A 15,052-nucleotide genomic window follows, 5' to 3' on the forward strand; every position below is an offset into this window, starting at 1 on the left:
AAAATGACTGTGTATCTCTGATATCAGAGTGGCAGAAGATGTTTAGGAATGAAGCTTTCTTCTTTCTCTGTAGTCCTGAAGCCATACACTACCCATATCCATCTACTTAGGAAGCTCTTAATTAAAGAGGGCCTTTGCCTTGTGAGCCCACTGCCATGGTTCCAAAATGCTCAACTCAGTGAGACCCTGTCTCTAAATAAAATACAAAATAGGGCTGAGGATGTGGCTCAGTGATCTAGTACTCCTGAATTTAATCCTGGGTATGCCCCCACCCCAGAAAGGGGTGTCTTTGCTCCAAATAAGTGATGCATCTTGGAGCTATTCGAGGTCTCCAAGAGCAAACAGGCCCTCAAGTTTATCAAGAAAAGGGTAGGGATACACTCCATGCTAAAAGAACATAAGAGAAACATATATACTTGATGTTAACATGAGTAACTCAGTGCAATGGTAACTGAGGGTAAAACCAAATTCTTTACTAAGCTTTCAGAAGACCAATGGTATAGAATAGAGGACACAGAGACTAATCCACAAAGTTACAACTATCTTATATTTGATAAAGGGGCTAAAAGCATGCAATGGAGGAAGGATAGCATCTTCAACAAATGGTGTTGGGAAAACTGGAAATCCATATGCAACAAAATGAAACTGAATCCCTTTCTCTCGCCATGCACAAAAGTTAACTCAAAATGGATCAAGGAGCTTGATATCAAATCAGAGACTCTGCGTCTGATAGAAGAAAAAGTTGGCTCCGATCTACATATTGTGGGGTCGGGCTCCAAATTCCTTAATAGGACACCCATAGCCCAAGAGTTAATAACAAGAATCAACAAATGGGACTTACTTAAACTGAAAAGTTTTTTCTCAGCAAGAGAAACAATAAGAGAGGTAAATAGGGAGCCTACATCCTGCGAACAAATTTTTACTCCTCACACTTCAGATAGAGCCCTAATATCCAGAGTATACAAAGAACTCAAAAAATTAGACAATAAGATAACAAATAACCCAATCAACAAATGGGCCAAGGACCTGAACAGACACTTCTCAGAGGAGGATATACAATCAATCAACAAGTACATGAAAAAATGTTCACCATCTCTAGCAGTCAGAGAAATGCAAATCAAAACCACCCTAAGATATCATCTCACTCCAGTAAGATTGGCAGCCACTATGAAGTCAAACAACAACAAGTGCTGGCGAGGATGTGGAGAAAAGGGTACATTTGTACATTGCTGGTGGGACTGCAAATTGGTGCGGCCAATTTGGAAAGCAGTTTGGAGATTCCTGGGAAAGCTGGGAATGGAACCACCATTTGACCCTGCTATTGCCCTTCTCGGACTATTCCCTGAAGACCTTAAAAGAGCATGCTACAGGGATACTGCCACATCGATGTTCATAGCAGCACAATTCACAATAGCTAGACTGTGGAACCAACCCAGATGCCCTTCAATAGATGAATGGATAAAAAAAATGTGGCATTTATACACAATGGAGTACTATGCAGCAATAAAAAATGACAAAATCATAGAATTTGCAGGAAAATGGATGGCACTAGAGCAGATTATGCTTAGTGAAGCTAGCCAATCCCTAAAAAACAAATACCAAATGTCTTCTTTGATATAATGAGAGCAACTATGAACAGAGCAGGGAGGAAGAGCAGGAAGAAAAGATTAACATTAAACAGAGACATGAGATGGGAGGGAAAGGGAGAGAAAAGGGAAATTGCATGGAAATGAAGGGAGACCCTCATTGCTATACAAAATTACATATAAGAGGTTGTGAGGGGAATGGGAAAATAAACAAGGAGAGAAATGAATTACAGTAGATGGGGTAGAGAGAGAAGATGGGAGGGGAGGGGAGGGGGGATAGTAGGGGATAGGAAAGGTAGCAGAATACAACAATTACTAATAGGGCATTATGTAAAATTGTGGATGTGTAACCGACGTGATTCTGCAATCTGCATTTGGGGTAAAATTGGGGGTTCATAACCCACTTCAATCTAATGTATTAAATATGATATGTCAAGAGCTCTGTAATGTTGTGAACAACCAATAAAAAAAAAAAGAAAAAAAAACATGAAAAAAAAAAAGAAGTCAACACTCTTTCAGAGCTAAACTTCCTAATCTGTGTAAGGGCTTTGATCACATACACACTTTGGGAATCCCATTTGGATTTTCTCCAAAGTGAGAGAAAATACATTTCTGTTGTTTGAAGCAACTGAGTTTGTGGTCATTTGTCAAAGTATCCTGAGGAAACGAATATACCCACATTTCTAGACTCTCATATCACTGTATCTTATAAGAAGGAAACACAAGAAAACATATTAAAAAATAAACACCCTGGTTACGGGTATGTATTCAAATGCCTGCAGCACATAGAATCACATACTTCTGACTTTTTTTCATGTGCAAATTTAAAAATCCTTTTAGGAATTGGAGGAACTGCAAGTTTTATTCAGATGAATGGAGACTCTGCCACATGCTAGAATTAGCAAGCACTGAAATGAGGAAGAGGCTCTTGGCCCTGACTTCATAAGTTATATTCCCAGTCTTGTTTGAATAGAAATATTTTTTAAAGATCTTACTCTAAAACGGTTACCTAAGACATTGCCCATCATGCTACTCATTTGTACCCATATAGTTCCATGTTTAGAAAAAAAAACTCTCATAACTTAGCACTGGGAAAGTATTTTTGTGTCTTAAAAAATAGTCATGTTTTATCCTATCAGATAATCAGAATTTTTTACCCCATCTACTAGAATAGCCTCAGCTACTCTGCCTGTTTCCATGCTTCACCTCCTACAGTCTGTTTTCCCACAGAAAGCACAATGATGGATTCTCTTATATATAAATCAGATCATGTCAACATCCTGAACATAACCAGTCTAGGGATCCCCATTACACTCAGGATAATATGAAAAGCCTTTCCAGGGCCCACCAGGTCTAATATGCTCTGTCTGGGCTATCACTTTTTATTTGCGTCCCCCTGCTGACTCTTCCCTGTCATCCCTCTGCCCGAACTGGCTTCTATGCTTATTGTTCTTGTTGCCTGAAAAACCTTCCTCTTGCTCCTCATAGGTCACCATTGCTTCACTCAGGTCTCTAATCTATGTCACTTCCTCTGAGAGTCATTACCACTCCATCTAAAATAGCCACCCTTCTCTTGCTTCTAGCTTCTCTCATGGCATTTATTCACCTCCTAACATTACACTGCATATTTAATTTCTTATTTCATCATTGTCTGTGTTCCCATGCTCAAATGTAAGCTCTCCTAGAGCAAAAACTTTTCAGATTTACTCACAGAGTCTATCACAGAATAGGCACTGGATAAATTATTTGATGAATCAAAAAGATAAGTGAATGAATTTATAATTCGCTTTGTTTTGTTTTTTGCCCTGTGTGATTGGAAAATCAATATTAATTTCAATGGTTATGGTATCTTATTATCCTTAATCATGAGCACATATGCTTTCTTTTTTTAATATGCCAATACTCTGTTTTTATTCTAATAACATAATATATACACTTTATTTTAAGATACATTTCAGAATGTGACAGAAGGACATCAATAGGCAGGTCTCACACTGTGTGGGAAAGCATGTGTTGTGTATTTGTTAATCAGCAGTAAATGGGACACATGACAAATTTGAGTAAAATACAAGACAGCCCTCAAGCTAGAACCCCAAATTTGGGCTGAAGGTTGATATTTGGGAATCTGGAAAGAACAGATGACAGTAAGCAAATGGGTCTAGCAGAATCAGTGAAGGAGAGAAACCAGTTTTACCTTTTCATTCCTGCAGTTGTTAAGTCCCATGTTATTCATGGAAGACAGTTTCCCATCAACACCATGGGGCTGTTGCTGCTGTTGCTCCCGCTGGATCTGTTCTCGCATTTTCCGAGCCTCCTGAATGGCTTTCATCACTGTATCCTGATCTCCAAACAGGGCAGGGGAGTTGAGACTGGACAGGATATCTGTGTATACAGAATGCATTATTAAAGGCTAGTGAGGATAAACTCATATAAAGAATTACTCTCCACTCTCCTGTGGAATTCTGCATTTTCTAAATAAGGAAGGGGCATATTTGTTGGGAAAGCTATACAATACTATGCATAGAACACAGAAAGCCAGGGCAACCAAACTGTGCCAGTCCCTTTTAGCCCTTGGAGGACAGCCCACCACTCGAGTCTACATGGGTTCTTGCTACCCGTTTTCTCACAGATGAAGGTTCCTAGATTCCAATTGTGTACCTACTGGGGGAGATACCTCTTCTAGTTGTTTCCCCAGTCTGTATATGGCCTTGCTTTCTCTGCAGGTGTGGTGTGGTATGGAGGATAGGGAATAGGAGAATGTAGTGGGAAGGCAGGAATGTGTACTCAGGCACCCTATTATATTTGGTGTGCCCCTATAGGAAAACTGTTTCTTTTTTAGAAGGAAACAAAAAATCCATGAAGCTCCAAGTGTGCTTTAGTGACCTCTACGTGTATATGTTCGTGTGTCCACTGCAGGAGCGAGGGGGCGGGAGGAATGTTGTCCGTGCTCTCCATTCCCCAATTGCTGGCTGGCTAATGAAGCATTCTTCTCATCATGCAGCCTCAGTTATTTACCAAGAGAAGAATGCACCCCACCTCCCCACCCCACCCCCACAACCCACTGCTCTTCACTCCGTATCATCAAGATATCGAAGCCACGGGTGTGGGAACAGTTTTCATGTAAATACAAAGGCTCCAATAAAGTGAGAGTAAATATTTGCTTTTATTATATTTCATGCAACACAGAGGGAAAAGATTCAAAATGAAATTGACTAATGTTCTTTGATATTTTGCATTTTACTGTGAGCAAAATGAATACTTTGAATAAGTTTTCCAATTCTACACAAAAAAAGGGCAATTATTTGGGTTGGGGTTGTGGCTCAGTGGTAGAGCGCTTGCCTAGCATGTGTGGGGCCCTGGGTTCAATCCTCAGCACCACATAAAAATAAAATAAAGGTATTATATCTGACTACAACTAAAGAAACAACAACAACAAAAAAATTTTTAAAAGGACAATTATTTGATGAGTGATAGATTTCAGCTGCTGTGGCAAATTTTAATGTCCACTTGCTTGAGGCCCAGTGACATTAAGCATTTTCATGGCACATGTATGTGGGCATGTGTGTTTGTGTGTGTATATGTGTACACCTCACATAGTCGGAAGGGACAAAGGAAACCAGACTACAATCACGCTCACATCACGTGTCTTGGATGTGCAGTGAATGTACACGTATGTGTGAGTTTGGAAAAAATCCCAAGGCTATCAATGGGAAAATTTTACAAATCAGTTACTTTTTAGGACAATACACACACACACACACACACACACACACATACACACATATTTAGTCTTGGGGCTTTTCTGACAAAAAGACCATTTCTATCCAATATCATCTGGACAACAAAGACTACAGGTGCTATTGCTTCAGCCCATCTGCTGAAGTCTAAGTATAGAACTATAAGAATAGTCATCTCTGTCCTTCACAATTATCTGTACAGTAAACAAATGTGTTCCAAAAAAAAAAAAATGAAGAAGTGAATTATAGGAGGGCCATTTCAAGGTCAGGTCTATTATTTATCTTTGTGTTGAATTTTTTCTCTCATTTCACAACAATAAAGATCCAGTCAAAGGATGTTCTTCACATTCATATGTTGGAAATGATTTACTTCTCTCTGACTTGAGGTGAAAATCTCTGAATCCCTGAAGAAGTCATCCTGACACAAAATAAGAATAGGCTTCTGTAGAGATCCTCATATCCCAAATTTCAATGAGGAAGATTTATGTCTCATTATCAAAAGATTTACTTAGTTTCAGCCCAGTTCAGCAAATATTTCAACTATGAGTTTACAAAAAGAGCACTGAGTTATGTGTAAGGGGACCTGGATTCTGGTTCTGGCTTTGCTAATTAATAGCTACAGAGTTGTGGGCAAATCATTTTACCCATAAGAACCACAATTTACCTTACCTGTGTAACAAGTATCATAATCATGCATCACCTAACTCACAACCTTATTGAAAGCAAATAAGCAACAATGTTTGTAACTATAAGTGGCTATAGTTGTATGTTATTCTATCTAGCATAAGGAGAATTTTAGGCTATAGGATTCAATAATACAAGCAAGGTAACATGGTGAAGAAATGCTAGGTCTAGTCCCTAACCTTTTCAAGTCTCAATATCTTTATTAGAATATTAAGAGGTATAAAGAATACAGTAATAATTTTAATGCTTTTTGGCACTCTCCTATTGACAGGTGTTTTCATATTTATTGTTTCATTATATGTGTATTTGTAAATGTGTAGGTATTATTTATTCTAGCCTTTTAAACTTGAACATCTTCTAGGTACTAGACACTGTTCTGGGCTCTTTATATACATTTTTCTCTTTTAATCCTCATAGCCACCTATGAACTGAGGCATACTATTCCCCTTTCAGAGATTAGGAAACTGAATTTTAAAATATTAAATAAATTTCCCAGGGCCACTAGTCAGTAAAGGCTCTCAGTACAAGCCTGTCTCATTTCTAAAACCCATGTTTTTTCCTCCAGAGTTTTCACACAGAGGTGTGAATATTCCTAAAGATATTTGACAATATATGCAGGAGTACAAGATATAGCTTCCTAGATATCAATGTTATTTCACATGTTATTGATGTATGTAATTTATATTTATTTTAATGCAAAATTAATAAAGAATAACATGTAAATTTCACATACATTTTGAAGAGAAAATATAAAATTTCAAAAGAAGGTTTAAACTTTTGACAGGCAGCATTGAGGCCAGGTCCTAAGGCCCTTGGAGAGTTACTTTAGGTAGAAAGCACTGAACAAAAACAGAATTTCTTAAGTCTATGAGTTGCTGGATCTAAGTCATCACCAACTGAAAAACCCATTCCAGCGGGATTTACATTAGAATTTTTTCCAAAAGTTTTAATCACCCAGAATACTAACTTGGGCTATGTTTCAATAGAAAAGAAAAGAGGATTATCTTTAAGGAACAGGTTGGAAATGAGGATCAGTTATCACTAAACAGGTTTGTTTTCTTTTACCTAATTCATAAGTCTCTTCCTGGTGTTGACTTTTCCATTTACCTAAAGAGGATCCTCTTCCCAAGTTTCCTCCAAGGGGGCTGGGGATGCCGCTTTTGTTTGGCAGATTGACGGGGCTGGTTTTGCTGGCTGGGAAGAGGCTCTGTGTGGGAGATGTTGGGGACTTCACAGGCTCTGCTGTCTTGGGTCGGGAAGAGAGATTCAGCGGCTGTGCTGCTGTTTCATCCTGCAAGAGTTTAACATAAATAATTATTTTAAAAAAAGACAAATGAAGCACATTATCACTTAGTAAGCCACAGTTATTTTACACCTCAGAGACAATGCTACATTCTCCTACAATAATAACAAAAGAAGCTAATTATCTACCTCCTTGAAGATTCATCGAAAGGAAACCTCATTAATTTCCCTGTGTTATGCTTCTATTTACATTAACTGTGTAGTTGGATCATTCTTTTTGCCAAATTAAAATCTGAATTAGCTCACATTACAGCTTAATTTCCTAATGTGTTTTCAGAGATCTAAATTAACCTAGGGCATTTACAAAGAATTATTTAAAATTTCAGTAGCTCTGTAGTGCTTTTGTGTTATTCTCTCTGAAAAGTTCCTGTAACTATAAATAGTCTCTGCAGCTAATTTTTTAATATATATTTTAAATCAAACAATCGCAAGTACTTTAAAAATGGAAACATGGAAAGTCTTCTTCTGATCTGGGCCCCAGCCCACAGAGCCACATGCCACACCATGGCTTCTATGTGGCTTTCTGGGTGTGGGCTCTCTTTGTGGTCTATATTCTGGTCTCTATTCATGTTTAAAATTAATTTTTGCAAAGAGCAAGCATACATTATAATTATGTTTTACATACTATGCTATACGCAATTTATTTTTCATGTTTAAAGTGATGTCTTGTTATATTCTTTGCTACATATATTTACGGAATGTCTATTTTAAGATGCATTTCCCTCTACACTGAGCACACTATTCCGCTATCTGGCTTGTAACTCTAGTTTAGCTAGGAACTTTAAAGCTAAACTCCTTGCTTTCATTTTGTCTCATTTATCCTGCCATAAAATACCTGTAGCAACACTTCTATCATCCTAGAAATTTGGTTATAATATGAGCATATTCATTTAAATGTTCAGTTTTAAGATCTGCATTATTATGTTCTAAAATAAAATCATCAGCAAATGTTAACTCCTGTTTTGCTTCTGAGAGGCACAGAGAACTGGATTTTAATGTCACCTTATTTGAAATACAAAATAGAACTTGGTAACAGAACATTCTCTCCCTTGGTAAACACGGCATCTCGCTGGGGCTCTTTTTCTTCATCAATTAAAAAGAGGGTCTCGTACTAAATGATCTCTAAGGTCTCTTCCAGTACAAATACCACTGATTAAGGGGAACAAAAAGAGATGCCAGAAAATACCACTTGAGAAGGAGAACTGGAAAGAGAAAAAGAAAAACAGCGAGCACAGAGAAGTGAGAACATACCAAGTAGTCTCTGAAGCATTTCACATATATTGCCTCATTTAGCCACCAATAGCTCCATGAGGCAGTGGTATTCTACATTTACAAATGAGGAAATGGAGATGGGAATGATCAAAATCACTTCTCCAAGGTCATGCGTGGATGAAAGAATTTGAATTCTAATTTGCTGAATTCCAAACTCAGGCCCCCTTTCTACCAAACTACCAGAGAAAATAATTCATTTATTTGATAATGTAACGATGTCCTAGGTTTTTGCTTTCTTTTCTTTTGGTCCTGGTAAGAAAGAGGCCCTCTGTCACATCTATGTTGTAATGTTTTTTTAATCTATATTTAGATATGGGACATGTTCTTAAGAAACAGTTATACGTATTATGGATGCCAAAATTATCTGATGTACTTAATTACAATTTACTTCTTTTTGTCCTCAATTCAAAGGATATTTAGACCAGTTAGTTCCTTTACTCCTATTTAAATAATGGTGATTTATATGCTAAGCATTTGATTAGTTTCCTCCATTTTTTTCTTTTATTTGTTTTTAAATATTTATTTTTTAGCCATAGTTGGACACAATATCTTTATTTTATTTATTTTTATGCGGTGCTGAGGATCAAACCTGGGGCCTTGCACATGCTAGTCGAGTGCTCTACCTCTGAACCACAATCCCAGCCCCCATTTTTTCTTTTATTTAAGGTTCACTGCATTTCTAAAATATTTGAGTTCAGAATTGTTCTCAATTTTGGAAAATACTCAGCTATTATTTCCTCAAATATAATTGTCTGTCCTTTCTTCCTCCTTCTGGGGCTCCAATTGCAAATATAAGAGCATTTAAGTTAACTCAAAGTACTGAGCAATCTTTCTTCTGTTTCATTTTGGATGGTTTTATTGTTATGTCTTCAAGTTCACTAATCTTTTCTTCTGCCATGTCTAAGATGTTACCAATCCCATCCAGTGTATTTTCATCCTGAACTCTGTAATATCATTTTTAAACAATCAGTTTAGGTTTTTCTATATCCTGCCTTATCATTCATATGCTTTCCTTAATCTTCTTGAACATATGGAGTTTATAACATCCTTTTTGGTTTTAAATATGCTCTAATTTATTACTTATAATACAATGATTATCATTTCCATCAACAATGTCACTGGGCATGGGTATCACCTACCAACTCCAGATACAGTGAATCCTTTTCTAACATGGCCTAGCTCTGTTGGTTCTTATACCCTACCCTAGCCTGACAGAAACTCTGTGCTGATCCTGGAGATAGGGGAAATAAAAGTAGCCCTAGGTCAAAAATTCCACACTATTCTTACATGTAAGAAGCATAAATGTTTCCTCAGATTATTTGTGCCTTTAGTCAATTTCCAGATTGCTGAGATGGTAGTTTTTGTCAACTTTGTCCAGCTTTATAGGTACTCTTTAGAGAACAGATTTGCCTATCTCCTCACTTGGGTCCAGCTAGAAGTGTCATATAATAGCTTCTTTTACTATTTTACCTGCCAATTTTATTATCTGTCATCATTTTGAAATCTGCTTGAAATATCCTGAATTTTCTCTTCATCATTCATATTTTCTTGCTTCTTTACAAGCCTGATAATTATTGAAGAGATGCTGTGCATTGTGAATTTTCCATTGTCAGATGCTAGAATTTATGCATTTCTTTAAATATTTGTGGACTTTGTTCTGAGATTCAGAACAGTTTGGTCCTTTCTGAGTATACTTTTCAGATTTATTAGGCAGGTTCAGAACAGCCATTAATCTAGAGAGAATTTGGCCTTCCTATGAGACAAATACCCTTCTGGGAACTGTACTTGATGACTTACATGTCAGGAGATGTTTGCACTCTGGGAATGCAAACTATGAGTGGACCTTTGTGAACCATGCAATTGCTTTGTCTGATACCTTCTGGTATTTTCCCTGGCCTCAAGTAGTTTCCTCACATGAGTGTACTTGCATGTCAGTATTATATACAGAGGAATTTTCTGTAGAGCCTCAGCATTCTCTTTCTGTGTAGTTCTCTCCCCTTTGGCACCAACCTTACAAACTCTATCTATGTCAGAATACCTAAACTCTGAACTCTCTATTTGGGGATCCTGGCAAGTTCCCTCCACAGTTTCCTAGAAACTCCCTCTAGACTGTAAGCTAGAACAAGTCTAGTGCTCCCTTCACTTGTTTCTCTTCTTGCAGGGACCACTGTCCTCCTATTTTAAATGCCTCCAAACCACTGTTTTATGTAGTCTTGTCCTGAGTTTTACATGTTTAACCTGGGAAAATGAAGCCTGATCCTGGATCTTCCATCAGGGTTGACAATGGAAATCCTCTAGGTATGCTCAATTAGGATTTCTCTCAGTACGGAAGTCCACAACTCAACATTTTAATTCCAACTGCTAAAACCACCACACCATTTCCTTTATTACTAATATTAACATCATCACTACCACCAACATTTATGGAATGCTCATTTTAAAACAGAGGATATACTGTCTCATTTAAGACCCATAACACTAACTTCCATTTTACAGAGAAGAAAACAGGATCCCTGAGAGTTCAGAGTTTGGCGATGCTGACATAGGTAGAATACGCAAGATAGGGTAACAAAGAGAGAGCTGCACAGAGGAAGAATGCTGAGGATTTACCAGAGATCCCTCTCTGTATTTAACTGAGTGCTAATCAGTGCACGCATGTGAGGAAACTACCTGAGGCCAGGAATAAATGCCAGAAGGTAAGCAATTGCATGGTTCGGAAAGGTTGAAAGAAATTAAGCAATTTACCCAAAGTAACACAGGTAGTAAAAGCGGTAGAACAGGTATTTGAACATAAATATTCTGACTACTGATGTTGACTATTATATTAGATAAAAATTCTGGGAAAAAGAAGATACATAAGATTATTTTTAAAATATGTTACCTCTAGCAAATTTTGCCCTATGTCATGTCTGAATTCAAAATAAGCAAATGACTACAGAGAAATATGAGAGATTTTGGTGATAATAATTTTTTTTTTCAATTAGAAAGCTATGGGATTATTTTCAGAAGTTCTTCAATAATAGTTGTTTCTAAAATTTGAAACATTTGCTTTATGTCTTGGTTTATATGTTTTTACACACATATACAATAAACAATCTAATGAGTATGAGAAATGTTTTCTTTGTTATTAACATAAAATATAGGCAAGTTAAATTATATAGAGAACTCCCTAAGAATTTGCATGTGGTCAAGTGAGTAATAAAAATTCAGTTGTCCCACAAAGACAGAATGGTAAAAGCAGATATAAACTTGAACTTAACCAGGGAACATTTTATTCATACAGTAAAGGCTTGGTTTGGTGTAGTTCCAGTTGGCCAATACTTATAAAATGGCTTTTTCATGTTAAAATATTTAATACTCAATAGCTCAAGTCACAGACATTTCATATATTCTAATGACTATGGTTAAACCAAGTGCCTTGGTTTTAAAGTTGTAGTATTCTCTTATTCACAAACATAAATTTTGGAACACAAAATAGCCTGTTTTCCTAAAAAACTATTGTCTTATGAAATGTAAACCATGTATTTTCATATCTTAATATTTCTGACAACAAAATATAAATATTCATCTATTTCTTTGGAGAATCTAAAATACTGAGTGGCATTAAATTAACTTGGGGAATTGGTGTTAGACTATCTGTATTAATGATGCTCACTTTTTTGATCTTTGATATTTGGAGTCCCTTGTTTTTTTCGAGACTTTCTTCAGTCTCAAAATCCCTAACTGTAAATTTTTAAAAAATAAAACAATTTCAGTAATTATATACCATCCAATACTGAGTTTGGTTGGTCTAAACTGCTTTCTATATGAAGATTTAATAATTGCAACAATTTTCCAAATGCACATTTTTGTCACTTTATAATACAGCATCTATATTTAACATACCCATGCCCAAGTAGATAAGTCAACTATATAGGACAATAGTTTCTCTGAACTATTTGAATTAAGTAATTCAAGATGGAAAGCAAATATAATCATAAAAAAACAACCAGTACCACCTATAGGTACCAGCTGCAGCCCAAAGTTGGAGTAGCTCATCAGTTTCCCTCTGTCACCAAATATCTCCAGGATGCCCAGTTTCAAGGCACTGAAAATCAGTTAGGAAAGGTATCTATTAATGTCGATATTATTACTTGAAAAAGTCTATCACAATTAGTTGGCATCAAAAGCACAACTAGGCAATGATGCCATTAATTCCTCAGAGTCCCATTTACAACTTATTTTGGAGAGAACTTCATCAACAAACCATTTAGTATTCAGCATTAAATTATTTTTTGTCCCCCTTTTAAAGCTAACAATTCACAATCTTCCTTCTCTCGTACTGTAAGTTGGCTCCCCACCTGTTTAAGGAACATGGAAAGAAGTGTCACAAGTCCATGACAAAGACTAGCAATAAAATCATGGCCATTTATGCCAATGAACATTAAAAAATAAAAGCCAGAATCCAAAAGGGAAAAATTTTTGAGAAGTGAGTTTGCAGATTTAGGTAAAGATCTCACAATATGGCACTATTGTTATCAAAAGAGAAACACCTGTTTCTCAATGCTCAATCATGAAATTTACCATAAAGAGGAGCATTTTGGGGTTCCTTTATGTTGCTATGCTGCCTGCTGTTTATTCCCAGCATAGCTTGGTTCACTACCTTTCTTGTGAAGCTATTTTCCAAACAGTTTCCACAAATCTGCAAAGCAAGTACCTTAACTTGAGTTAGAGGGCTGGTCCCTCTCTTTTCATTTTTTATCCCAGTAGGTGAGACTGCCCCTGCTGTGTTTGGTGGCTGTGGAGTTGATGGCATCTTTGCTCCAGGTGACACCTGCATGCTGGCCAGCTGAGCGGCATAGAGCTGCTGCAAAACAGTGAAGACAAACATTGATCTCTTTAAATGCAGCTAAAATGGAGTTTCAGGAAAAAAATAAATAAAACTTACCGTATTGTTAGGTGACTATTTTTCTGACAGCCTCACAATTTCTCTTTTACTATTTTTCAAAGAGGAAAATAAGAAAAACCAAGTAATACAATGGAAAGAAAGAGGACTGGCATGGGAGCCGTGGTTCTGTGCCTGTTCCTTCTGGCAATAATATTGAAACCCTGAATAAAGGACTTGATCTCTCTAGAAGGATTTCTTCAATTGCACAAAAAGGTATTTGACTAAGTTGTCTCAAAGATTCTTTCTCATGCTTAAAATCTCTATTAAAAAGTCGCTTAAATATCTGGTTTGCCCATTTATGTAATTCTATTATTCCTGAACTAAGAACTAATCTGAATATTCCTATGGATTCCTGGAAGAACTACACTGTTCTTATTCAGCATTGACTGAGCTTCTCTGGGAACTCTGATTCTTCTGGATGATGAGTGCCACCCTCAAGACCCTGGAGGCCCAAAGGCAGGCACTCTTACTTCCAGGCAACACATAACATAGTCCTCAATGGATTATAAAATAAAAACAAAACATCAAGCTTTTTGTTGGGTGGGACACAGAAGCTACCCACTTTATTCTCAACCTGAATCAGGTCCTTTGCGCCCAGAAAAGATCACTCTGTTTCTTTCCTCAGGCCCTGCCTTTGCCTGAGACTCCAGGGTATGCTCATTATATTCTCAATGCTGTTTCATAGTCTTTTCTGAAGTAATGCCTATGGTCCTCTTGAGCAAACCAATGATACTCTTACTCATTCTATCTGCTCAGTTTTAAGAGAATTCCTTTTTCCATGATAAGTGGATAAGCTGATATTATAAATCTTAAAATTATCAACCTCAAAATATGTGGATATAGCTAAATTAGGAACAAAGATTGAAAGACAGGTTGACCAAGCTCTTTTTATATAACTTTAATTTTTATCAAAGTATTCTTATAGTCAACAAGTTTAACAAGTTCATTACTACTTTAGGGCTTAAAACCAGAAAGAAACCAACAACAAAACAGCATGGCCAACATGTATAGTAAACAGTCTCCACAGCCACATATGGTGGCCTTGGTTTTCCTGCCCCTGTCCTCTTTACCTCAGGCTCTGTACATCCCTTGAACTTAATGGTTTGACTGGTATTTATTGTCTCACTTGTAGATGCTTATATACTGTTAAATCTTTTATTATACAAAGTCAGTGGATAAAGACAAAAATTTACCTCTCTTATATTACCAACCCCACATGTGCTTCAGACTTTCCTCCCTGATTTCTTAATGTTAATATCACAAATTTTAAAATTAATGTTTACTGTTTATATCATTCTCCTTAGATATTATTCACAGTTGAACTATATTTAATTTTCTATTTCTCAACTTTTTATTTTGTTAGATTTAATATTTTTATTAATTTATTATGGAAATATCACAAATCAATTCCCAAACTCTCCAAGAGACCAATGAAATGCAACCCAGTCTAGTTGAATATATCAGGTAATCTGTGTTAGGTATCTTATACCTCTTCTCCATGCAGATGTCCATCTTGGAATTTTCTATCTCTTGCTCTAATCTGA

The 15,052-nt window shown here is 36.6% G+C and overlaps 1 protein-coding gene across 27 annotated transcripts in view; it reads right to left on the reverse strand.

Annotated features, from left to right (window-relative positions):
- The window catches only part of SOX6 (SRY-box transcription factor 6), a 603,909-nt gene that overhangs the window by 76,883 nt on the left and 511,974 nt on the right, over positions 1–15,052 (reverse strand). For 23 of the 27 annotated variants that reach the window (XM_081280977.1, XM_081280953.1, XM_081280954.1 and 20 more), the window contains 3 exons: positions 13,278–13,427; positions 7,073–7,298; positions 3,781–3,968 (listed from right to left, as the gene is read on the reverse strand). In XM_081280977.1, coding sequence (XP_081137103.1) covers positions 3,781–3,968; positions 7,073–7,298; positions 13,278–13,427 — 564 coding nt within the window. The remainder of the gene's footprint in view (positions 1–3,780; positions 3,969–7,072; positions 7,299–13,277; positions 13,428–15,052) is intronic. The other 4 variants (XM_081280968.1, XM_081280966.1, XM_081280972.1 and 1 more) reach the window with 2 other exon arrangements.

The sequence above is a fragment of the Spermophilus citellus genome (genome assembly GCF_964194105.1).
Source record: "Spermophilus citellus genome assembly, chromosome: 2".
Taxonomy (NCBI): Eukaryota; Metazoa; Chordata; class Mammalia; order Rodentia; family Sciuridae; genus Spermophilus; species Spermophilus citellus.